Source organism: Nerophis lumbriciformis, linkage group LG37 (assembly GCF_033978685.3).
Source record: "Nerophis lumbriciformis linkage group LG37, RoL_Nlum_v2.1, whole genome shotgun sequence".
NCBI lineage: Eukaryota > Metazoa > Chordata > Actinopteri > Syngnathiformes > Syngnathidae > Nerophis > Nerophis lumbriciformis.
Genome location: NC_084584.2, coordinates 1,185,715 through 1,212,500, shown reverse-complemented (window position 1 = coordinate 1,212,500; position 26,786 = coordinate 1,185,715). Strand labels below are relative to the sequence as shown.

Here is a 26,786-nt window from a genome sequence, read left to right as displayed (position 1 = left end):
GCCCCAGAACAGAAAAAGTCAAAAGTGATGTTTCCTTTTTTTCAGCTGCAACTTCCTGCCTGCAGGCAATCAGCAGGAAGTGCACCACCAGGGGTGTCCAAGGTGCTGCCTGATTTTTTAGATTCAAACCTTCCACATTCCAACATTGCACAAAAAACCCAGAATATGCAATTTTGTGAGAAATGCGCAAGTCAAACTTCAATGCTAACGTTAGCGTGCTAACAGTTAGCATGTATCAGGTTCAAAGTTATATGAAATTGAGGTGTTCGGTGGCAAAACAGTCAACATGCTAACGTTAGCCTTCTCGCACGCCAACTGTTTTGCCACCAAACACCTCAATTTCATGTAACTTTGAACCTGATACATGCTAACTGTTAGCCTTCTCACACGCTAACAGTTAGCATAGATCAAGTTCGAAGTTATGTGAAATTGAGGTATTAGCCTGCAAAGTTGGCAAAAAAAAAATGATCGTGCTAGAATGCTAATGTTGAAATGCTAACAGTTAGCATGTGTCAAGTGCCAAGTCTCATGGCTACAAGAAAGTTAGCATGCTAACAGTTAGCATGTGTCAGGTTCAAAATCATGTGAAATTGAGGTGTTCGGAGGCAAAACAGTCAACATGCTAACGTTAGCCTTCTCGCACGCCAACTGTTTTGGCACCAAACACCTCAATTTCATGTAACTTTGAACCTGATACATGCTAACTGTTAGCATGCTAATGTTAGCCTTCTCACACGCTAACAGTTAGCATAGATCAAGTTCGAAGTTATGTGAAATTGAGGTATTAGCCTGCAAAGTTGGCTAAAAAAATGATCGTGCTAGAATGCTAATGTTGAAATGCTAATGTTAGCCTTCTCACACGCTAGCAGTTAGCATAGATCAAGTTCAAAGTTATGTGAAATTGAGGTATTAGCCTGCAAAGTTGGCTAAAAAAATGATCGTGCTAGAATGCTAATGTTGAAATGCTAACAGTTAGCATGTGTCAAGTGCCAAGTCTCATGGCTACAAGAAAATTAGCATGCTAACAGTTAGCATGTGTCAGGTTCAAAATCATGTGAAATTGAGGTGTTCGGAGGCAAAACAGTCAACATGCTAACGTTAGCCTTCTCGCACGCCAACTGTTTTGCCACCAAACACCTCAATTTCATGCAACTTTGAACCTGATACATGCTAACTGTTAGCATGCTAATGTTAGCCTTCTCACACGCTAACAGTTAGCATAGATCAAGTTCGAAGTTATGTGAAATTGAGGTATTAGCCTGCAAAGTTGGCTAAAAAAAAAAGATCGTGCTAGAATGCTAATGTTGAAATGCTGACAGTTAGCATGTGTCAAGTGCCAAGTCTCATGGCTAAAAGAAAATTAGCATGCTAGCAGTTAGCATGTGTCAGGTTCAAAATTATGTGAAATTGAGGTGTTCGGGTGTAAAATTGGTTGGCAAAAGTTAGCATGCTAATGTTAGCATTTTAGCATGCTAACAGTTTGAATGTGTCAAGCATCAAGTTATATAACTTAGGTGTATGGCAGTAAAATTGGCTCAAAAAAAGTTTGCATGTTAATGTAATAATCCTAACATGCTAACTTTAGCATGTTCACAGTTTGAATGTGTTAAGTACCAAGTTATATAACGCTTTGGTGTTTGAATGGCTAAACTAGTTAGCATGCTAGAATGCTAATGTTAGCATGCTAACAGTTAACATGTGTCAAGCTCCAAGTCATATGCCTCTGAGGTGTTCAGCTGTAAAATTGGATAAATAAAGTTAGCATGTTAATGTTAGCATGTTAAAATTAGCATGCTAACATCAGCTTACTATTTTCACCTCATTTAGACATTTTTATGCTGGAAAATGCGCCATTTAGGGCAAAGTGGCGTACATTAGCATGTATTGATTGACCTATGTTGTATTGAGCATGTTTGGACACCCCTGGTCTGGAACAGGAACCAGTGGTCTGGAACAGGAACCACTGGTCTGGAACAGGAAGCAGTGGTCTGGAACAGGAACCACTGGTCTGGAACAGGAACCACTGGTCTGGAACATGAACCACTGGTCTGGAACAGGAACCAGTGGTCTGGAACAGGAACCACTGGTCTGGAACAGGAAGCAGTGGTCTGGAACAGGAACCACTGGTCTGGAACAGGAACCACTGGTCTGGAACAGGAACCAGTGGTCTGGAACAGGAACCACTGGTCTGGAACAGGAACCAGTGGTCTGGAACAGGAACCACTGGTCTGGAACAGGAACCAGTGGTCTGGAACAGGAACCACTGGTCTGGAACAGGAAGCAGAAGAGGAGTCATGTTGAAGACTTCAGGTTCCCTACGACAGGAAACACCTTCTCACACCAAGTGGATTTCCTCCTCCCATTCCACAGGCGACTGGTCCTCCTCCGACTGGAGCACCAGGTCCAAGTCTCTTTCCGAGGCCGGTGGTGAGGGCGTGAGATTGTTCCTGTGTTGCGGTGACGTTCCCGCCACACACCCGTCGCCCGCCGCTGCCTCGTCCTCCCGCGTGGCCCCGCGGGGCGTTCCGCTGTCCAACTCCAGGGTGCTGGGTCTGCTGGGACAGGAGTCCTCCGAGGGCACGCCCTCCGGGGGCTGCTGGGCCAGGGCGGCGCTCCTTGAGGCCAGGCTCTCGGTGAGTGTGTCTGGGGAGGAGTCTGTTTCGGTGGTGGGCGGCGAGGGGATGAGTGCCAGGCTCTGGGGGTTGTTCTGGGGGGTGATGTTGTGGTTGAACCAGGCCATGATGTTGTCCAGTAGCTGGGCACTGGCTGTGGGGTCCAGGGGCTCCAGACTCTCAGGGTCACTGGGGGTGAAGGGGCCCCCCGGTGGGATGACCGGAGAGAGCAGCAGCAGCTCTGACTCCGACTCCGGAGAAGGGAGGCACAAGCGGGCAGGGGGGTTGGGTGCCTTTGGACGCTGGTCCGCTTCTTCCTGTTTGTTTTGGGCAGTGTGCTCGGCCTCGGGCGGACGCATGCTCGTGTGGCAGTGACTCTGAGGGGAGGCCTCGCCGGGAGGATATTCTCCATGGCCTACGTCAGGGCGGCAGAGAGCACCGTGGGCGTGGCCGCCGGGGTGGTAAAGCGCGGCACCGAGTGTCTTAAGGCTGTCTCCCAGTTTCAGCAGCTCGGCGCTGAGCGGGGGAGGCGGAGGGGGCAGGGGGAGGCAGGTGGACGGCAGCAGGGGCTGGGAGGCGGAGTCTGTCCTGTTGGGGGGGCGCGGGGGAAAGGAAGGGCCTCTGGCTCTGTCGCTGTTGAGGGAGTGCAGGTTGACGTCGTCCGGGTCCTTTTGCTCAAGCGCCGCCCTCCCGCCCGGGCCCCGCTCCCACCGTGCCTCCTGCAGGGACAGCTGGATGGCCAGCAGGATGTTGGGGTCGTCGTCCTCCAGGGAGCCCAGCGCTCTCCTGCGGCCCTCGCTCCTCTCCGCACCATCTGCCGGGCGGAGGCGGACAGAGTCAGGTGTGGTCAGGTGGGTGTCAGTCAGGTGTTCTTACCCGTGCTGCCGTCGCTGCGCCTGCTGCTCTCTGGCGTGTTGCTGCTGCTCCGCAGGTGGTGGTGCACGTTCAGCACGTCGCCCCGGCGCCGCGCCCGGTGCCGTCGACGGTACTGAATGTCAGCCAAGTCCTGTACGGGACGCACAAGTTGGTCACGCACGTCACCTAAACACAACGATGGTGGAAGAAAACACCTGTGATGATCTCTCTCGTGGGTCTCCTGGTCCCGGTCCTGGTCCTGGTCCCGGTCCCGGTCCTGGCAGCGAGTGACGGCTCCCCGCCTGAAATGATTGCGAGATGGTGAGAGCCAGCAGCTCAGCATGACGTACGCTTCCGCCATCCTAGTCACTGCCGTTGTGTCCTTGGGCAAGACACATTACCCACCTGCTCTGAGTGTCACCCACATTACCCACCTGCTCCCAGTGTCACCCACATTACCCACCTGCTCCCAGTGTCACCCACATTACCCACCTGCTCCCAGTGCCACCCACATTACCCACCTGCTCCCAGTTCCACCCACATTACCCACCTGCTCCCAGTGTCACCCACATTACCCACCTGCTCCCAGTGCCACCCACATTACCCACCTGCTCCCAGTGCCACCCACATTACCCACCTGCTCCCAGTTCCACCCACATTACCCACCTGCTCCCAGTGCCACCCACATTACCCACCTGCTCCCAGTGTCACCCACATTACCCACCTGCTCCCAGTGTCACCCACATTACCCACCTGCTCCCAGTGCCACCCACATTACCCACCTGCTCCCAGTGTCACCCACATTACCCACCTGCTCCCAGTGTCACCCACATTACCCACCTTCTCCCAGTTCCACCCACATTACCCACCTGCTCCCAGTGCCACCCACATTACCCACCTGCTCCCAGTGCCACCCACATTACCCACCTGCTCCCAGTGTCACCCACATTACCCACCTGCTCCCAGTGCCACCCACATTACCCACCTGCTCCCAGTGCCACCCACATTACCCACCTGCTCCCAGTTCCACCCACATTACCCACCTGCTCCCAGTGCCACCCACATTACCCACCTGCTCCCAGTGTCACCCACATTACCCACCTGCTCCCAGTGTCACCCACATTACCCACCTGCTCCCAGTGCCACCCACATTACCCACCTGCTCCCAGTGTCACCCACATTACCCACCTGCTCCCAGTGTCACCCACATTACCCACCTTCTCCCAGTTCCACCCACATTACCCACCTGCTCCCAGTGCCACCCACATTACCCACCTGCTCCCAGTGCCACCCACATTACCCACCTGCTCCCAGTGTCACCCACATTACCCACCTGCTCCCAGTGTCACCCACATTACCCACCTGCTCCCAGTGCACCCACATTACCCACCTGCTCCCAGTGTCACCCACATTACCCACCTGCTCCCAGTGCACCCACATTACCCACCTGCTCCCAGTGTCACCCACATTACCCACCTGCTCCCAGTGTCACCCACATTACCCACCTTCTCCCAGTGTCACCCACATTACCCACCTGCTCCCTGTTCCACCCACATTACCCACCTGCTCCCAGTGTCACCCACATTACCCACCTGCTCCCAGTGCACCCACATTACCCACCTGCTCCCAGTGTCACCCACATTACCCACCTGCTCCCAGTGCCACCCACATTACCCACCTGCTCCCAGTGTCACCCACATTACCCACCTGCTCCCAGTGTCACCCACATTACCCACCTGCTCCCAGTGCACCCACATTACCCACCTGCTCCCAGTGCACCCACATTACCCACCTGCTCCCAGTGTCACCCACATTACCCACCTGCTCCCAGTGCACCCACATTACCCACCTGCTCCCAGTGTCACCCACATTACCCACCTGCTCCCAGTGCACCCACATTACCCACCTGCTCCCAGTGTCACCCACATTACCCACCTGCTCCCTGTTCCACCCACATTACCCACCTGCTCCCAGTGTCACCCACATTACCCACCTGCTCCCAGTGCCACCCACATTACCCACCTGCTCCCAGTGTCACCCACATTACCCACCTGCTCCCTGTTCCACCCACATTACCCACCTGCTCCCAGTGTCACCCACATTACCCACCTGCTCCCAGTTCCACCCACCTGCTCCCAGTGTCACCCACATTACCCACCTGCTCCCAGTGTCACCCACATTACCCACCTGCTCCCAGTGTCACCCACATTACCCACCTGCTCCCAGTGTCACCCACATTACCCACCTGCTCCCAGTGTCACCCACACTGCTTTAAACGGAACTTACAGATTGAGTTTCACTATGTAAAGCGCTTTGAGTCACTAGAGAAAAAGTGCTATATAAATATAATTCACTAATGCGTAATATTGCATAATAATGTGTAATAATATACGTAATAATGTGTACTATTGCATAATAATGCGTAATAATATGTAATAATACGTAATGTGTAATAATACGTAATAATGTGTAATAATGTGTAATAATACGTAATGTGTAATAATACGTAATAGTGTGTAGTAGTGCATAATAGTGTGTAATAATACGTAATGTGTCATATAGCCTAATAATGTGTAATAATGCGTAATAATACGTAATAATGTGTAATAATACGTAATAATACGTAATGTGTAATATAGCCTAATAATGTGTAATAATACGTAATAATACGTAATGTGTAATATAGCCTAATAATGTGTAATAATACGTAATAATACGTAATGTGTAATATAGCCTAATAATGTGTAATAATACGTAATGTGTAATACGTAATAATGTGTAATAATGAGTAATAATGTGTAATAAGTAATGTGTAATATACGTAATAATGTGTAATAATACGTAATAATGCGTAATAAGTAATGCGTAATAATACGCAATGTGTAATAGTGTAATAATGCGTAATGTGTGATAATGTGTAATAGTGTAATAATGAGTAATAATGAATAATAATGCGTAATACGTAATAATGTGTAATAAGTAATGTGTAATAATACATAATGTGTAATAAGTAATGTGTAATAATACGTAATAATGTATAATAAGTAATGTGTAATAATACGTAATAATACGTAATAATGTGTAATAATGTGTAATAAGTAATGTGTAATAATGTGTAATAAGTAATGTGTAATAATACGTAATAATGTGTAATAAGTAATGTGTAATAATACGTAATAATGTGTAATAATGTGTAATAAGTAATGTGTAATAATACGTAATAATGTGCAATAATACGTAATAATGTGTAATAATGAGTAATAATGTGTAATAAGTAATGTGTAATAATACGTAATAATACGTAATAATGTGTAATAATACATAATAATGTGTAATAATGAGTAATAATGTGTAATAAGTAATGTGTAATAATACGTAATAATGTGTAATAATACATAATAATGTGTAATAATGAGTAATAATGTGTAATAAGTAATGTGTAATAATATGTAATGTGTAATAGTGTAATAATGCGTAATGTGTGATAATGTGTAATAGTGTAATAATGAGTAATAATGAATAATAATGCGTAATACGTAATAATGTGTAATAAGTAATGTGTAATAATACATAATAATGTGTAATAAGTAATGTGTAATAATACGTAATAATGTATAATAAGTAATGTGTAATAATACGTAATAATGTGTAATAATGAGTAATAATGTGTAATAAGTAATGTGTAATAATACGTAATAATGTGTAATAATACATAATAATGTGTAATAATGAGTAATAATGTGTAATAAGTAATGTGTAATAATACGTAATAATGTGCAATAATACGTAATAATGTGTAATAATGAGTAATAATGTGTAATAAGTAATGTGTAATAATACGTAATAATACGTAATAATGTGTAATAATACATAATAATGTGTAATAATGAGTAATAATGTGTAATAAGTAATGTGTAATAATACGTAATAATGTGTAATAATACATAATAATGTGTAATAATGAGTAATAATGTGTAATAAGTAATGTGTAATAATACGTAATAATGTGTAATAAGTAATGTGTAATAATGTGTAATAATACGTAATAATGTGCAATAATGCATAATAATGTGTAATTGTGCGTAATGATGTGTAATAAATAAATAAATAAACATCAGCCTAACTGGAAGCAGGAAGTACTTTTATGAAGTAGTCACATAGTTCAAGTATCATCAAGTACATCATTAACTGGACTAGACTATCACCTGAAACCAGGAAGTAGTCACATACTTCAAGTATTTGTCTCCTGCTCGTTAAAAAATATCAATAATTCTCTATATGGACCGATACACAACACTGATACTGTGATCCCGTTATCAGCCATATCTTACACCCCCCATTGATACTATGGATACTCTATCAAAGTACTTATACTACAATACTTATAGTATAGATACACTCACCTGTACTATCAAAGTACTTATACTACAATACTTATTATATAGATACACTCAACTGTACTATCAAAGTACTAATACTACAATACTTATTATATAGATACACTCACCTGTACTATCAGAGTACTTATACTACAATACTTATTATATAGATACACTCACCTGTACTATCAAAGTACTAATACTACAATACTTATTATATAGATACACTCAACTGTTCTATCAGAGTACTTATACTACAATACTTATTATATAGATACACTCACCTGTACTATCAAAGTACTAATACTACAATACTTATTATATAGATACACTCACCTGTACTATCAAAGTACTAATACTACAATACTTATTATATAGATACACTCACCTGTACTATCAAAGTACTTATACTAAAATACTTATTATATAGATACACTCACCTGTACTATCAAAGTACTAATACTACAATACTTATTATATAGATACACTCAACTGTTCTATCAGAGTACTTATACTACAATACTTATTATATAGATACACTCACCTGTACTATCAAAGTACTTATACTACAATACTTATTATATAGATACACTCACCTGTACTATCAAAGTACTTATACTAAAATACTTATTATATAGATACACTCACCTGTACTATCAAAGTACTAATACTACAATACTTATTATATAGATACACTCAACTGTTCTATCAGAGTACTTATACTACAATACTTATTATATAGATACACTCACCTGTACTATCAGAGTACTAATACTACAATACTTATTATATAGATACACTCACCTGTACTATCAGAGTACTAATACTATAATACTTATTATATAGAAACACTCACCTGTACTATCAGAGTACTAATACTATAATACTTATTATATAGAAACACTCACCTGTACTATCAGAGTACTAATACTACAATACTTATTATATAGATACACTCACCTGTACTATCAGAGTACTTATACTACAATACTTATTATATAGATACACTCAACTGTACTATCAGAGTACTAATACTACAATACTTATTATATAGATACACTCACCTGTACTATCAAAGTACTAATACTACAATACTTATTATATAGAAACACTCACCTGTACTATCAAAGTACTTATACTACAATACTTATTATATAGATACACTCACCTGTACTATCAGAGTACTAATACTACAATACTTATTATATAGATACACTCAACTGTACTATCAGAGTACTAATACTACAATACTTATTATATAGATACACTCACCTGTACTATCAAAGTACTTATACTACAATACTTATTATATAGATACACTCACCTGTACTATCAAAGTACTAATACTACAATACTTATTATATAGAAACACTCACCTGTACTATCAAAGTACTTATACTACAATACTTATTATATAGATACACTCACCTGTACTATCAGAGTACTAATACTACAATACTTATTATATAGATACACTCAACTGTACTATCAGAGTACTAATACTACAATACTTATTATATAGATACACTCACCTGTACTATCAAAGTACTTATACTACAATAATTATTATATAGATACACTCAACTGTTCTATCAGAGTACTAATACTACAATACTTATTATATAGATACACTCACCTGTTCTATCAGAGTACTTATACTACAATACTTATTATATAGACACACTCACCTGTACTCTCAGAGTACTAATACTACAATACTTATTATATAGATACACTCACCTGTTCTATCAGAGTACTTATACTACAATACTTATTATATAGACACACTCACCTGTTCTATCAGAGTACTAATACTACAATACTTATTATATACATACACTCACCTGTACTATCAGAGTACTTGTATGTGTGTAATATAGTACTGACTTGTACTATCAGAGTACTGGTATGGGTGTAATGTAGTACTGACTTGTACTCTCAGAGTACTTGTATGTGTGTAATGTAGTACTGACTTGTACTCTCAGAGTACTTGTATGGGTGTAATGTAGTACTGACTTGTACTATCAAGAGTACTTGTATGTGTGTAATGTAGTACTGACTTGTACTCTCAGAGTACTTGTATGTGTGTAATGTAGTACTTCATCAGGTGGTAGAAGAGGTCCAGTTGTACCTCGGGGGAAGTGAAGTTCAAGTACTCCCAGTCCCAGGATCCTCCAGGATAACTGCAAGCAACAAGAGCGGTGACACACTTCCTGGTGACACACTTCCTGGTGACACACTTCCTGGTGACACACTTCCTGGTGACACACTTCCTGGTGACACACTTCCCGTCCTTACCTCCTGCGGGGCAGCTCAGGTGAGTCATTAGGCGCCACACCGCGGGCGACGGAGGCCAGGAACTCCTGCCTCTTCTGCTGGACCAGGCGAGCGGCGCTGACCATCTTGTGGCGCGGCGTCCTCAGGTAGGAGCGGTTCACCTTCTGCGCCAGGTCCTCCACCACCATCTCCAGGTCCGTCTGCCGGCGCACACACACCTTGAGGGTGGGCGGGGCCCAGGTGCAGGTGCAAGGTGCGCCATACCTGCATGAGTTCAAAGATCTCCTTCTGGGTGCTGCCCTGCTGCAGGAAGAAGCCGTACGGGTAGGAACACTTCAGCACACGCCGAGTCTTCAGCAGCTCGCTCACACCGTCCTCCATGAAGCCTGTGTCAGGGGTCACGCCCTCACCTGCACATACACGCACCGCTTGTATCGCACATCATATCACACACAAGTAAACACGCTGCAGGACTGCTCGTATCGCACATGATATCACACACAAGTAAACACGCCGCAGGACTGCTCGTATCGCACATGATATCACACACAAGTAAACACGCCGCAGGACTGCTCGTATCGCACATGATATCATAGACGTAAACACGCTGCAGGACTGCTCGTATCGCACATGATATCACACTGCAGTAAAGAAGGTGATATCAGTGTACTCACGGCTAATGAAGGCTCTGCTCAGCTGCTCCATCTTCTCCTTTGCTGTCTTCAGCAGTTTTTGCTCCAGCTGAGAAGACAAAAGTAAAGGAACACATACAGGAAGTGAGAAGACAAAAGTAAAGGGACACATACAGGAAGTGAGAAGACATGTGGACAAAAGTAAAGGGACACATACAGGAAGTGAGAAGACAAAAGTAAAGGGACACATACAGGAAGTGAGAAGACAAAAGTAAAGGGACACATACAGGAAGTGAGAAGACAAAAGTAAAGGGACACATACAGGAAGTGAGAAGACAAAAGTAAAGGGACACAAACAGGAAGTGAGAAGACAAAAGTAAAGGGACACATACAGGAAGTGAGAAGACAAAAGTAAAGGGACACATACAGGAAGTGAGAAGACAAAAGTAAAGGGACACATACAGGAAGTGAGAAGACAAAAGTAAAGGGACACATACAGGAAGTGAGAAGACAAAAGTAAAGGGACACATACAGGAAGTGAGAAGACATGTGGACAAAAGTAAAGGGACACATACAGGAAGTGAGAAGACAAAAGTAAAGGGACACATACAGGAAGTGAGAAGACATGTGGACAAAAGTAAAGGGACACATACAGGAAGTGAGAAGACAAAAGTAAAGGGACACATACAGGAAGTGAGAAGACATGTGGACAAAAGTAAAGGGACACATACAGGAAGTGAGAAGACATGTGGACAAAAGTAAAGGGACACATACAGGAAGTGAAAAGACAAAAGTAAAGGGACACATACAGGAAGTGAGAAGACATGTGGACAAAAGTAAAGGGACACATACAGGAAGTGAGAAGACGTGGACAAAAGTAAAGGGACACATACAGGAAGTGAGAAGACATGTGGACAAAAGTAAAGGGACACATACAGGAAGTGAGAAGACAAAAGTAAAGGGACACATACAGGAAGTGAGAAGACAAAAGTAAAGGGACACATACAGGAAGTGAGAAGTCCAGTAAGTAACAGCATGTTTCTATGGTTACGGCCCAGGACTTGTTCAGACCTGCGTGGTCACCTACTCTCCCACTTCCTGTTTGAGCTTGAGGACTTCCTGCCTTGCTCCTCTCTCCTTTTTTATGTCATCTTCTCTTTATAAATGACAGACTGTAATAGTTATTGTTACAATCATTCTTTCTAAATGATCACAACAACGTTGTATTACATTGTGTTCCTCACAAGAAGACAAAAGGCTGTCTTTGAAACCTACCAAGAGTAAGGCTCAGAAAACTCCACTGTGTAGGGGGGGGGGGGGGGGGGGGGGGGGAACCAAGGATCTGCCCTATTTCCAGACGAACTCTTTTTGAAGTATTTTACAAACTCTTTTTTGAACTATTTTATGGAACTCTTTTTGAACTATTTTACGACCTCTTCTTTTGAACTGTTCGGTAACCAAAGGCAACGCTGTTTACGACCCACTTCCCTCTGAAAGCAGCTGTGGTCAGGTGGGGGGAGAAAGTCAAATAACGAAGGACGAGTGCAATCTTTTGGCAGAGTGTGCTGAAGATTGTAGAAAGATACTGTCCTCAATATATTGAGTCCAAATTGAATTGGGGGGTGGGGGGAGCAAGATGGTGTTCCTGTGTTCTCTCATGTATGGTAATCAACAGAAGGATGTTGTTCTGGCCCAAGTAGCAGAGAGAACCAAGGATCTGCCCTATTTCCAGACGAACTCTTTTTGAAGTATTTTACAATCTCTTTTTTGAACTATTTTATGGAACTCTTTTACGACCTCTTCTTTTGAACTGTTCGGCAACCAAAGGCAACGCTGTTTACGACCCACTTCCCTCTGAAAGCAGCTGTGGTCAGGTGGGGGGAGAAAGTCAAATAACGAAGGAGGAGTGCAATCTTTTGGCAGAGCGTGCTGAAGATTGTAGAAGGATACAATGTCCGGGCGACTGTCCTCAATATATTGAGTCCAAATTGAATTGTGGGGGGGGCGGGGAGCAAGATGGTGTTCCTGTGTTCTCTCATGTATGATAATCAACAGAAGGATGTTGTTCTGGCCCAAGTAGCAGAGAGAACCAAGGATCTGCCCTATTTCCAGACGAACTCTTTTTTGAACTATTTTATGGAACTCTTTTTGAACTATTTTACGACCTCTTCTTTTGAACTGTTCGGCAACCAAAGGCAACGCTGTTTACGACCCACTTCCCTCTGAAAGCAGCTGTGGTCAGGTGGGGGGAGAAAGTCAAATAACGAAGGACGAGTGCAATCTTTTGGCAGAGTGTGCTGAAGATTGTAGAAAGATACTGTCCTCAATATATTGAGTCCAAATTGAATTGGGGGGGGGGGGGGAGCAAGATGGTGTTCCTGTGTTCTCTCTCATGTATGGTAATCAACAGAAGGATGTTGTTCTGGCCCAAGTAGCAGAGAGAACCAAGGATCTGCCCTATTTCCAGACGAACTCTTTTTGAAGTATTTTACAAACTCTTTTTTGAACTATTTTACGACCTCTTCTTTTGAACCGTTCGGCAACCAAAGGCAACGCTGTTTACGACCCACTTCCCTCTGAAAGCAGCTGTGGTCAGGTGGGGGGGAGAAAGTCAAATAACGAAGGAGGAGTGCAATCTTTTGGCAGAGCGTGCTGGAGATTGTAGAAGGATACAATGTCCGGGCGACTGTCCTCAATATATTGAGTCCAAATTGAATTGGGGGGGGGAGCAAGATGGTGTTCCTGTGTTCTCTCATGTATGGTAATCAACAGAAGGATGTTGTTCTGGCCCAAGTAGCAGAGAGAACCAAGGATCTGCCCTATTTCCAGACAAACTCTTTTTGAACTATTTTACGACCTCTTCTTTTGAGCTGTTCGGTAACCAAAGGCAACGCTGTTTACGACCCACTTCCCTCTGAAAGCAGCTGTGGTCAGTTGGGGGGAGAAAGTCAAATAACGAAGGACGAGTGCAATCTTTTGGCAGAGTGTGCTGAAGATTGTAGAAAGATACTGTCCTCAATATATTGAGTCCAAATTGAATTGGGGGGGGAGCAAGATGGTGTTCCTGTGTTCTCTCATGTATGGTAATCAACAGAAGGATGTTGTTCTGGCCCAAGTAGCAGAGAGAACCAAGGATCTGCCCTATTTCCAGACGAACTCTTTTTGAAGTATTTTACAATCTCTTTTTTGAACTATTTTATGGAACTCTTTTACGACCTCTTCTTTTGAACTGTTCGGTAACCAAAGGCAACGCTGTTTACGACCCACTTCCCTCTGAAAGCAGCTGTGGTCAGGTGGGGGGGAGAAAGTCAAATAACGAAGGAGGAGTGCAATCTTTTGGCAGAGCGTGCTGGAGATTGTAGAAGGATACAATGTCCGGGCGACTGTCCTCAATATATTGAGTCCAAATTGAATTGGGGGGGGGGGGGGGGGGCAAGATGGTGTTCCTGTGTTCTCTCATGTATGGTAATCAACAGAAGGATGTTGTTCTGGCCCAAGTAGCAGAGAGAACCAAGGATCTGCCCTATTTCCAGACGAACTCTTTTTGAAGTATTTTACAAACTCTTTTTTGAACTATTTTACGACCTCTTCTTTTGAACCGTTCGGCAACCAAAGGCAACGCTGTTTACGACCCACTTCCCTCTGAAAGCAGCTGTGGTCAGTTGGGGGGAGAAAGTCAAATAACGAAGGACGAGTGCAATCTTTTGGCAGAGTGTGCTGAAGATTGTAGAAAGATACTGTCCTCAATATATTGAGTCCAAATTGAATTGGGGGGGGGAGCAAGATGGTGTTCCTGTGTTCTCTCATGTATGGTAATCAACAGAAGGATGTTGTTCTGGCCCAAGTAGCAGAGAGAACCAAGGATCTGCCCTATTTCCAGACGAACTCTTTTTGAAGTATTTTACAATCTCTTTTTTGAACTATTTTATGGAACTCTTTTACGACCTCTTCTTTTGAACTGTTCGGTAACCAAAGGCAACGCTGTTTACGACCCACTTCCCTCTGAAAGCAGCTGTGGTCAGTTGGGGGGAGAAAGTCAAATAACGAAGGACGAGTGCAATCTTTTGGCAGAGTGTGCTGAAGATTGTAGAAAGATACTGTCCTCAATATATTGAGTCCAAATTGAATTGGGGGGGGGAGCAAGATGGTGTTCCTGTGTTCTCTCATGTATGGTAATCAACAGAAGGATGTTGTTCTGGCCCAAGTAGCAGAGAGAACCAAGGATCTGCCCTATTTCCAGACGAACTCTTTTTGAAGTATTTTACAATCTCTTTTTTGAACTATTTTATGGAACTCTTTTACGACCTCTTCTTTTGAACTGTTCGGTAACCAAAGGCAACGCTGTTTACGACCCACTTCCCTCTGAAAGCAGCTGTGGTCAGGTGGGGGGGAGAAAGTCAAATAACGAAGGACGAGTGCAATCTTTTGGCAGAGCGTGCTGGAGATTGTAGAAGGATACAATGTCCGGGCGACTGTCCTCAATATATTGAGTTCAAATTGAATTCTGTCTCGGTTTAATTCCTTACCTCTTGTCTTGTTTAATAGATGTCATCAGTGTTTGAAGCTGACAGTTATATTTAAAAAAAAAGAAAGACGAGAGCCACCTTGTAACTGTGCTCGTGGTTCTTGAATCTGGTGTAGTAGTGCATGAAGCGATCCAACTCCTGGAAGCTCTTGTGCTTCTTCTCCGCCTGTGGACCAAGGGACACCCTGAAGTTGCAGCCAGGTGTGAGAGGGTGTGCGGGTCTACCTCCACAGTCATCTCCTTGGACTGCTCCTCCAGCTGCTGGATGACCTCGTAGCGAGTGCAGCGGTAGTAGCCTCCCGTGGATGAGCTGTGCTTCTTCCACTCCTCCAGACAGATCCAGCAGAAGTCGTACTTGCACTTCAAAGAGACGGCTCGGCGGTTAGAAAAGAAGTGGCTTCGCTACACATCTTGAAGTGTAGTACCTTGGCACACTGCATGTGGTTGCAGCCCTCGTTCTTCTGGATGGGGGACTTGCAGTTGGCACACGGCTTGGAGTTGGTCAGCAGCCACAGACAGTTGGCCGCGTCCTCGTAGGCCTCGCCCACACCTGCCACTGTGGGCGGGGCCACACACATCTCAACGCTGCCCTTACCTGTCGCTAATTCAACTTACATTCCTCCGGCTTCATCTCCGTGACCTTCTGGAGCCACTTCCTCCACATGTGACAGTCACATGGCTCGTGGGCCTCGCCAAGACACTCCCTGCACACACATAACAACCACTTAGCTACTTTATTAGCACACACATAACAACCACTTAGCTACTTTATTAGCACATAACAACCACTTAGCTACTTTATTAGCACACACATAACAACCACTTAGCTACTTTATTAGCACACACATAACAACCACTTAGCTACTTTATTAGCACACACATAACAACCACTTAGCTACTTTATTAGCACATAGCATGGAAACCACTTAGCTACTTTATTAGCACGTAGCATGGAAACCACTTAGCTACTTTATTAGCACACACATAACAACCACTTAGCTACTTTATTAGCACACACATAACAACCACTTAGCTACTTTATTAGCACATAGCATGGAAACAACTTGGCTACTTTATTAGCACACACATAACAACCACTTAGCTACTCTATTAGCACACACATAACAACCACTTAGCTACTTTATTAGCACGTAGCATGGAAACCACTTAGCTACATTATTAGCACACACATAACAACCACTTAGCTACTTTATTAGCACATAGCATGGAAACAACTTGGCTACTTTATTAGCACACACATAACAACCACTTAGCTACTTTATTAGCACATAGCATGGAAACAACTTGGCTACTTTATTAGCACACACATAACAACCACTTAGCTACTTTATTAGCACATAGCATGGAAACCACTTAGCTACTTTATTAGCACGTAGCATGGAAACCACTTAGCTACTTTATTAGCACATAGCATGGAAACCACTTAGCTACTTTATTAGCACGTAGCATGGAAACCACTTAGCTACTTTATTAGCACACACAAAACAACCACTTAGCTACTTTATTAGCACACACATAACAACCACTTAGCTACTTTATTAGCACGTAGCATGGAAACCTCTTAGCTACTTTATTAGCACACACATAACAACCACTTAGCTACTTTAATAGCACAGAGCACAAAAATAACTTAGCTACTTTATTAGCACATATCATGAAAACCACTTAGCTACTTTATTAGCACACAGCACGAAAACAACTTAGCTACTTTATTAGCACACAGCACGAAAACAACTTAGCTACTTTATTAGCACACAACACGAAAACAACTTAGCTACTTTATTAGCACAGAGCATGAAAACAACTTAGCTACTTTATTAGCACACAGTATGAAAACAACTTAGCTACTTTATTAGCCCTTAGCATGAAAACAACTTAGCTACATTAATAGCACATAGCATGAAAACAACTTAGCTACTTTATTAGCACATAGCATGGAAACAACTTAGCTACTTTATTAGCACGTAGCATGAAAACAACTTAGCTACTTTATTAGCACATAGCATGAAAACAACTTAGCTACTTTATTAGCACACAGTATGAAAACAACTTAGCTACTTTATTAGCCCTTAGCATGAAAACAACTTAGCTACATTAATAGCACATAGCATGAAAACAACTTAGCTACTTTATTAGCACATAGCATGGAAACAACTTAGCTACTTTATTAGCACGTAGCATGAAAACAACTTAGCTACTTTATTAGCACACAGCACGAAAACAACTTAGCTACTTTAATAGCACAGAGCACGAAAACAACTTAGCTACTTTATTAGCACATAGCATGAAAACAACTTAGCTACTTTAGTAGCACATAATAAAATTAAAATAAAGTTTGATAAGATTCATCACAGAGGGTTTGAGGGCTGTGAGCTTGGCCCTTGAGCAAGGCACTGTGTGCATGATGAGTGTGTGGTGTGGTACCAGCAGAAGAGGTGACCCTTGCCACAGTCCACAGCGGGGGAGGGCAGCAGTGGGAAGCTGTGGGCGTCACTTTCTCCCGGGCCAGGTCTGCTGAGTCTGACCGCCCTCTCACAGCGTGCTGCAGGACACCAGCGGATGGCAGGGTTGTTCTCCACGAAGGCCTGCAGCAAGGAGACATGGCACTCAATACACTTCCACTCCAGTCCTGTGGGGGCACTCATCTATCTGCATTACACATCCTTCACAGCAAGTGTTTGTCTCTACTGGAGCACCATCTAGTGGATCTTTATGCTCATTACAGAGTATGGGGTATCTGACTGTCTGATTGTGGCAGTCCGCTCCCTGTATGATCAGTGCCAGAGCTTGGTCCGCATTGCCGGTAGTAAGTCGGACACGTTTCCAGTGAGGGTTGGACTCCGCCAAGGCTGCCCTTTGTCACCCATTCTGTTCTGAACTTTTATGGACAGAATTTCTAGGCGCAGTCAAGGCGTTGAGGGGATCTGGTTTGGTGGCTGCAGGATTAGGTCTCTGCTTTTTAAACATGATGTGGTCCTGATGGCTTCATCTGGCCAGGATCTTCAGCTCTCGCTGGATCGGTTCGCAGCAGAGTGTGAAGCGACTGGGATGAGAATCAGCACCTCCAAGTCCGAGTCCATGGTTCTCGCCCGGAAAAGGGTGGAGTGCCATCTCCGGGTTGGGGAGGAGACCTTGCCCCAAGTGGAGGAGTTCAAGTACCTTGGAGTCTTGTTCACGAGTGAGGGAAGAGTGGATCGTGATATCGACAGGCGGATCGGTGCGGCGTCTTCAGTAATGCGGACGCTGTATCGGTCCGTTGTGGTGAAGAAGGAGCTGAGCCGGAAGGCAAAGCTCTCGATTTACCGGTCGATCTACGTTCCCATCCTCACCTATGGTCATGAGCTTTGGGTTATGACCGAAAGGACAAGATCACGGGTACAAGCGGCCGAAATGAGTTTCCTCCGCCGGGTGGCGGGGCTCTCCCTTAGAGATAGGGTGAGAAGCTCTGCCATCCGGGAGGAGCTCAAAGTAAAGCTGCTGCTTTACTCCGAGAGTATAGAGCTGGTCCACAGTTCCACGACCAGGACCAAAACCACACTGTTCCTCCTGAATCCGAGGTTCGACTATCCGGCGTAGCCTCCTCTCCAGTACACCTGAATAGACCTTACCGGGAAGGCTGAGGGAGTGTGATCCCACGATAGTTGGAACACACCCTACGGTTCCCCTTCTTAAAGACAAGACAGACAAGACCAAGGAGATGAGTATTGACCCACGGAGAAGGAGTACCCACGACACACCTCTGTACATAGGGGGGGGACAAAGGTGGACAGGGTGAAAACCTTTAAATTCCTCGGGACCCACACCAACAAACAATAAAGAAAGCCCAGCAGCGACTGTACTTCCTAAGAAGGCTGAGAACATTTGGCATTGCCACCCAAAATTCTCAGGTTGAGAGTGTCCTCACCAGCTCGATCACGGTCCGGTATGGAAACTGCACTGCTAAGGACAGGAAGGCACTCCAGCCGGTGATTCAAACTGCTCAGTACATATCAGGAGCAGCCTTGCCCTCATGTACTCTACCAGGGCCACTACATCATTAACTAATTAACTATGATAATTGACTGTGATGATTAAGTAAGATAAGTCCACCTTGATGTCAAACTGCAGGTAGCGCTGGTCCATCTCCCGGGACACCACACTCTCGATGACGTGCACCGGCACCAGCTGGTAACACTCGTAGGCGGGGCAGAAGATGTTGTGGGCGTCGCCCTCTTGAATCTTCACATTTAGGAACCTGGGGAGGATGCACAACTTTTGAACTCTACAGACTCAATGCCACCACTTCATTTAACCTGGACCAGCACTTCATTTAACCTGGACCAGCACTTCATTTAACCTGGACCAGCACTTCATTTAACCTGGACCAGCACTTCATTTAACCTGGACCAGCACTTCATTTAGAGCGTGAAATGTTTTGATTGGCTGTAGGAGCAAATAATTGAGAAGCACTGGCATAAGACGAGTTTTTCTTCATTTTTCTCAAGCTGTGAAAGTGACCTCTCCTTACCCTTCCCAGCAGGCCCGGCAGAAGTCGTGGCCACAGGACATGTCCACGGGGTCCTGGAAGACGGAGATGGAGGACAGGCAGATGCCACACTGCCAACAGAGCGGACATTAGGATCATGTGTAAGGCTGCAGCTAACGATTATTTTTCTATCGATTAATCTATAGATTATTTTTTTCGATTAATCGGTTAATCTATAGATTTTTTTTTTTTTTTTTTCGATTAATCTATAGATTATTTTTCCTTTTACCGATTATTTTTTTTATTTAAAATGAAGATGAAAAAATAAATGTTGGCCAGTTTTTTCAAAAGGCATGGCTTTTATATACAAAAAAAAAAGTATGGCCACTCAGTCAACATTGACAACAACATGACAAAATATTCTGTAACAATGTAAACATTTAAAACTTTTAACATTTAACAAAATTAAAAGTAGCTTATTTGCTTTTTAATGTGCAAATATAAAAGTAAACATCCAGTGCAAATGTTAATATTCTGCAATAGTATAAGCATTTCTAAAGTAAAAGTATTGCTTATTTTGCTTTAAAATGTGCAAAAATAAAGATAAACATCCAATACAAAAAAGTGTACAGTGTAAACATTTCAACAAAAGTAAAAGTATTGCTTATTTTGCTTAATAACACAACAATGATAGTATGATTAAAGTGAAAGTTAATTGTTGGTTTGTACATAGTATATGTAACTGTTAATGTTGTAAAAGGTATTTGCACAACTAATTAACGTTAGCGTTAAAGAGGAGCGCGTCTTTGTAAACACTGAACAGGCACGCCAAACGCGCCTCTCAGAGCGAAACAGTGTTTTAGTTTATGAATTTACAACGCAGATACAAATGACACATTCATGTTTTTGTGTAATGATGACAACGTATACTCATGCGGACGATTGACTAGTTGATGGTGATGGCAAGAACGCTGTCGGGTGTTTTCTTTTTCTTTTCAAATGTTCCTTCATAGCCGTTGTGCTGCTATGATAGGCCATTTCCGCTCGACACAGTGTGCATACAACAACTGTCAAGTGTTTTGCTTTTTTCGCTGTGCTTATCCCACACTTGAAGGGATGTACCAATGCTCAATGTGGCTTCTGGATTTCACTCAAAAGACCAGACCGTAGTTACTTTTTCCTTTTATTTTCCTTTAGTTTGCAACAGTTTTTACAACGAAGAAACAGCTCTTTTTTTTCTTCTTTAGTCTTTTTAGCTGTCATTAGCAGTGTTAGTAGACTTTAGTTTCTTTAGCTGTCATTAGCTGTCTTTAGTAGCCTTTAGCTTCTTTAGTAGGTGAAAAACCTTTAAGGACAAAACACCACAAGATAAACATGCTGTAAAAAATCAATCAATGATCAATCCCATAATTTACAACTATTAATTAGGCTATCAAACTCTTAACCATTAAACAAGTGCAAGAAAATGGACACATCTTTTCCCTTTAAGTTAAAACAGATTTTAAATAAATGGTCTCAACATAAATGCACCAAGATACATATAAAATACATTTAACACCAGAAACACAATAGATAAACGCAGCAGAAAACCCAATATGCAAATACATAACCAATTAACCACCTATTTAGATACATATTTAAAATCCATATTCAATATAAATATATTATTAATTTAGCAGTGAAACACTCAATCGTAAACGCTGTCTACTGGTAGAAAAATGCCCCTTTTTCTATGCCCTCACCAGCAGCCAATGATCCAACACAGTTAAATCCAACACTTTAAATTGAGCGACTTCACCCTCCTGATGAAGCAAACTGCTCCAACATTTATCAATCTAAGCAAAGAATATCAACACTAAACAACAGTTACATAACACACTGTGTGTATTTAGCCTCCAGACTAAGCACGCTACATGCACACAACCCCCCCCATCTCACCAGCGCAACAGGTGCGCCACACCCACGAAGAGAAATATTAAATCTTACATACTTTTGGCACAACTCTGGGTTATCTGTAATGAACTAAACCTTTTTCCACTCTGCGCTGGCGTCTTTTGTACTCCTTGATTTGACACAGCGGTCTAATTACCGGGCTCGCGCACCAGCAGATGAGACGGGAGCGCGCCGCGTTATACCTGCGCGCGAACGTAAACTGATCGGCTCTGATTTTATAAGCCGACTGGCCGAAATAATGCCGAATTATATACATTTCCTGGGGTTGCCTAGGTGAATAGGGATGCGGATGTGCTCTAAGATAAAATATAATTTTATTAAGTGGGGTTTGGCTGGTTGCTAAACAGCCACGGTTGCGAGCTCGCGCTTCAGCTGACGAGACAGCTGTTCGCCGCTACAACATTATTAGGCCGTTTATTGAAATACTCCCACACTTTTGACGACTTTTGGCGTGCTTTTTTTCCCTCGCTCGCATCGTCTGCTTTGCGCTCCGCCATGACGGTAGTGTGACGTAAATATGCGACGCGTCGAAGCATAAAAACGACGTCGACGTATTTACGTAACCGATGACGTCGACTACGTCGACGCGTCGTTTCAGCCTTAATCATGTGACACACTGCCAACAGAGCGGACATTAGGATCATGTGACACACTGCCAACAGAGCGGACATTAGGATCATGTGACACATTGCCAACAGAGCGGACATTAGGATCACGTGACACACTGCCAACAGAGCGGACATTAGGAACATGTGACACACTGCCAACAGAGCGGACATTAGGATCATGTGACACACTGCCAACAGAGCGGACATTAGGATCACGTGACACACTGCCAACAGAGCGGACATTAGGATCATGTGACACACTGCCAACAGAGCGGACATTAGGATCATGTGACACACTGCCAACAGAGCGGACATTAGGATCATGTGACACACTGCCAACAGAGCGGACATTAGGATCATGTGACACACTGCCAACAGAGCGGACATTAGGATCATGTGACACACTGCCAACAGGGCGGACATTAGGATCATGTGACACACTGCCAACAGGGCGGACATTAGGATCATGTGACACACTGCCAACAGAGCGGACATTAGGATCATGTGACACACTGCCAACAGAGCGGACATTAGGATCATGTGACACACTGCCAACAGAGCGGACATTAGGATCATGTGACACACTGCCAACAGAGCGGACATTAGGATCATGTGACACACTGCCAACAGAGCGGACATTAGGATCATGTGACACACTGCCAACAGGGCGGACATTAGGATCATGTGACACACTGCCAACAGGGCGGACATTAGGATCATGTGACACACTGCCAACAGAGCGGACATTAGGATCATGTGACACACTGCCAACAGAGCGGACATTAGGATCATGTGACACACTGCCAACAGAGCGGACATTAGGATCATGTGACACACTGCCAACAGAGCGGACATTAGGATCATGTGACACACTGCCAACAGAGCGGACATTAGGATCATGTGACACACTGCCAACAGAGCGGACATTAGGATCATGTGACACACTGCCAACAGGGCGGACATTAGGATCATGTGACACACTGCCAACAGAGCGGACATTAGGATCATGTGACACACTGCCAACAGAGCGGACATTAGGATCATGTGACACACTGCCAACAGAGCGGACATTAGGATCATGTGACACACTGCCAACAGAGCGGACATTAGGATCATGTGACACACTGCCAACAGGGCGGACATTAGGATCATGTGACACACTGCCAACAGAGCGGACATTAGGATCATGTGACACACTGCCAACAGAGCGGACATTAGGATCATGTGACACACTGCCAACAGAGCGGACATTAGGATCATGTGACACACTGCCAACAGAGCGGACATTAGGATCATGTGACACACTGCCAACAGGGCGGACATTAGGATCATGTGACACACTGCCAACAGAGCGGACATTAGGATCATGTGACACACTGCCAACAGAGCGGACATTAGGATCATGTGACACACTGCCAACAGAGCGGACATTAGGATCATGTGACACACTGCCAACAGAGCGGACATTAGGATCATGTGACACACTGCCAACAGAGCGGACATTAGGATCACGTGACACACTGGTAACAGAGCGGACATTAGGCGTGTCTCACCGTGGCCAGGCCCTCCTCCCCCGGCGTCAGGCAGCTGTCCGTGGGCGAGGTGAAGGTGAGGGTGAGGGGTGATCGGGGGGTCCTGGGGGTGCGTGGTGAGGGCAGGGTGTCCCAGGCGTTGTAGCCGCTGGGGGGCGGGGTGGGCATGGTGACCCCCGAGCGCTGGCAGCAGTCCTCTGCGTCAGACATCCAGGCTTCCAGAAGCTTCTCTCTGTCCCAGTCTGAAAGGAACCTTTACATTTCAGCTGTGCAACAACAGGAGGACCTTTACCTAGGCCTGGACCATAGCACAGTTTATCTAAGCCTAGACCATAGCACAGTTTATCTAGGCCTGGACCATAGCACAGTTTATCTAAGCCTAGACCATAGCACAGTTTATCTAGGCCTGGACCATAGCACAGTTTATCTAGGCCTGGACCATAGCACAGTTTATCTAGGCCTGGGCCATAGCACAGTTTATCTAGGCCCATAGCACAGTGTCCTGGACCGTATGTGGACCTACAAACTATTGTTTTGATACAATAATAATAATACATCATAATAATAATAATAGTAAAATACTATAAACTGTATTAATAATAGAAGTCAATATTACAAACTGTATTAATAATAATAGTAGAAGTCAATACTACAAACTGTATTAATAATAATAGAAGTAAATACTATAAACTGTATTAATAATAATAGTAGAATACTATAAACTGTATTAATAATAGTAAAAGTAAATACTATAAACTGTATTAATAATAATAGTAGAAATAAATACTAACTGTATTAATAATAGAAGTAAATACTATAAACTGCATTAATAATAGAAGTAAATACTATAAACTGTATTAATAAAAGTAAAAGTAAATACTAACTGTATTAATAATAGAAGTAAATACTATAAATTGTATTAATAATAATAGTAGAAGTAAATACTATGAACTGTCTTAATAATAACAGTAAAGGTAAATACTACAAACTGTATTAATAATAATAGAAGTAAATACTATAAACTGTATTGATAATAATAGTAAAAGTAAATACTATAAACTGTATTAATAATAATAGTAAAAGAAAGTACTATAAACTGTATTAATAATAGTAAAAGCAAATACTATAAACTGTATTAATAATAATAGTAAAAGAAAGTACTATAAACTGTATTAATAATAGTAAAAGTAAATACTATAAACTGTATTAATAATAGAAGTAAATACTATAAACTGTAATAATAATAATAATACTAGAAGTCAATACTATGAACTGTCTTAATAATAACAGTAAAAGTAAATACTACAAACTGTATTAATAATAATAGAAGTAAATACTATAAACTGTATTGATAATAATAGTAAAAGTAAATACTATAAACTGTATTAATAATAATAGTAAAAGAAAGTACTATAAACTGTATTAATAATAGTAAAAGTAAATACTATAAACTGTATTAATAATAATAGTAAAAGAAAGTATTTAAAAATGTATTAATAATAGTAAAAGTAAATACTATAAACTGTATTAATAATAATAGAAGTAAATACTATAAACTGTATTAATAATAATAGTAGAAATAAATACTAACTGTATTAATAATAGAAGTAAATACTATAAACTGTGTTAATAATAATAGAAGTAAATACCATAAACTGTATTAATAAAAGTAAAAGTAAATACTATAAACTGTATTAATAATAATAGTAGAAATAAATACTAACTGTATTAATAATAGAAGTAAATACTATAAACTGTATTAATAATAATAGTAGAAATAAATACTAACTGTATTAATAATAGAAGTAAATACTATAAACTATATTAATAATAATAGAAGTAAATACTATAAACTGTATTAATAAAAGTAAAAGTAAATACTATAAACTGTATTAATAATAGAAGTAAATACTATAAACTGTATTAATAATAATAGTAGAAATATATACTAACTGTATTAATAATAGAAGTAAATACTATAAACTGTATTAATAATAATAGAAGTAAATACTACAAACTGTATTAAAATAGTAAAAGTAAATACAATAAACTGTATTAATAATAATAGTAGAAGTAAATACTATAAACTGTATTAATAATAATAGTAAAAGTAAATACTACAAACTGTATTAATAATAATAGGAGAAGTAAATACTATAAACTGTTTTAATAATAATAGTAAAAGTAAATACTATAAACTGTATTAATAATAATAGGAGAAGTAAATACTATAAACTGTATTAATAATAATAGGAGAAGTAAATACTATAAACTGTTTTAATAATAATAGTAAAAGTAAATACTATAAACTGTATTGTAATAATAATAGGAGAAGTAAATACTATAAACTGTATTAATAATCAATCAATCAATCAATGTTTATTTATATAGCCCTAAATCACAAGTGTCTCAAAGGGCTGCACAAGCCACAACGACATCCTCGGTACAGAGCCCACATAAGGGCAAGGAAATAAATAATAGTAAAAGAAAATACTATACACTGTATTAATAATAATAGTAGAATACTATAAACTGTATTAATAATAGTAAAAGTAAATACTATAAACTGTATTAATAATAATAGAAGTAAATATTATAAACTGTATTAATAATAATAGTAGAAATAAATACTAACTGTATTAATAATAGAAATAAATACTATAAACTGTATTAATAATAATAATAATAGAAGTAAATACAATAAACTGTATTAATAATAATAGTAGAAGTAAATACTATACACTGTATTAATAATAATAGTGGAATTAAATACAATAAACAGTATTAATAATATTAGAAGTAAATACTATAAACTGTATTAATAATAGTAGAAGTAAATACAATAAACACTAATAATAATAATAGTAGAGCTCAGCTCTTTGGAATCTTTTCAGCGGCTCTGATCGATAAAGAGATTGAATGTGCTT

The 26,786-nt window shown here is 41.8% G+C and overlaps 1 protein-coding gene across 3 annotated transcripts in view; it reads right to left on the bottom strand.

The window, feature by feature from the left end:
• Window positions 1-370: 370 nt before the first annotated feature.
• The window catches only part of LOC133577437 (ankyrin repeat and IBR domain-containing protein 1-like), a 38,790-nt gene continuing 12,374 nt past the window's right edge, over window positions 371-26,786 (bottom strand). Inside the window, exons 7-22 of one of the 3 annotated variants that reach the window (XM_061931284.2) lie at window positions 23,881-24,101; window positions 19,809-19,897; window positions 19,391-19,535; window positions 17,726-17,886; window positions 15,896-15,984; window positions 15,706-15,836; window positions 15,506-15,640; window positions 15,360-15,446; window positions 10,798-10,864; window positions 10,388-10,533; window positions 10,145-10,323; window positions 9,978-10,029; window positions 3,683-3,769; window positions 3,489-3,618; window positions 2,332-3,426; window positions 371-2,268 (exon numbers count right to left, since the gene is read on the bottom strand). In XM_061931284.2, the coding sequence (XP_061787268.2) occupies window positions 2,336-3,426; window positions 3,489-3,618; window positions 3,683-3,769; window positions 9,978-10,029; window positions 10,145-10,323; window positions 10,388-10,533; window positions 10,798-10,864; window positions 15,360-15,446; window positions 15,506-15,640; window positions 15,706-15,836; window positions 15,896-15,984; window positions 17,726-17,886; window positions 19,391-19,535; window positions 19,809-19,897; window positions 23,881-24,101 (2,810 nt within the window). In that variant the 3' untranslated portion in view covers window positions 371-2,268; window positions 2,332-2,335. Of the gene's footprint in view, window positions 3,427-3,488; window positions 3,619-3,682; window positions 3,770-9,977; window positions 10,030-10,144; window positions 10,324-10,387; window positions 10,534-10,797; window positions 10,865-15,359; window positions 15,447-15,505; window positions 15,641-15,705; window positions 15,837-15,895; window positions 15,985-17,725; window positions 17,887-19,390; window positions 19,536-19,808; window positions 19,898-23,880; window positions 24,102-26,786 lie in introns of all 3 variants that reach the window. The other 2 variants (XM_072912621.1, XM_072912622.1) reach the window with 2 other exon arrangements.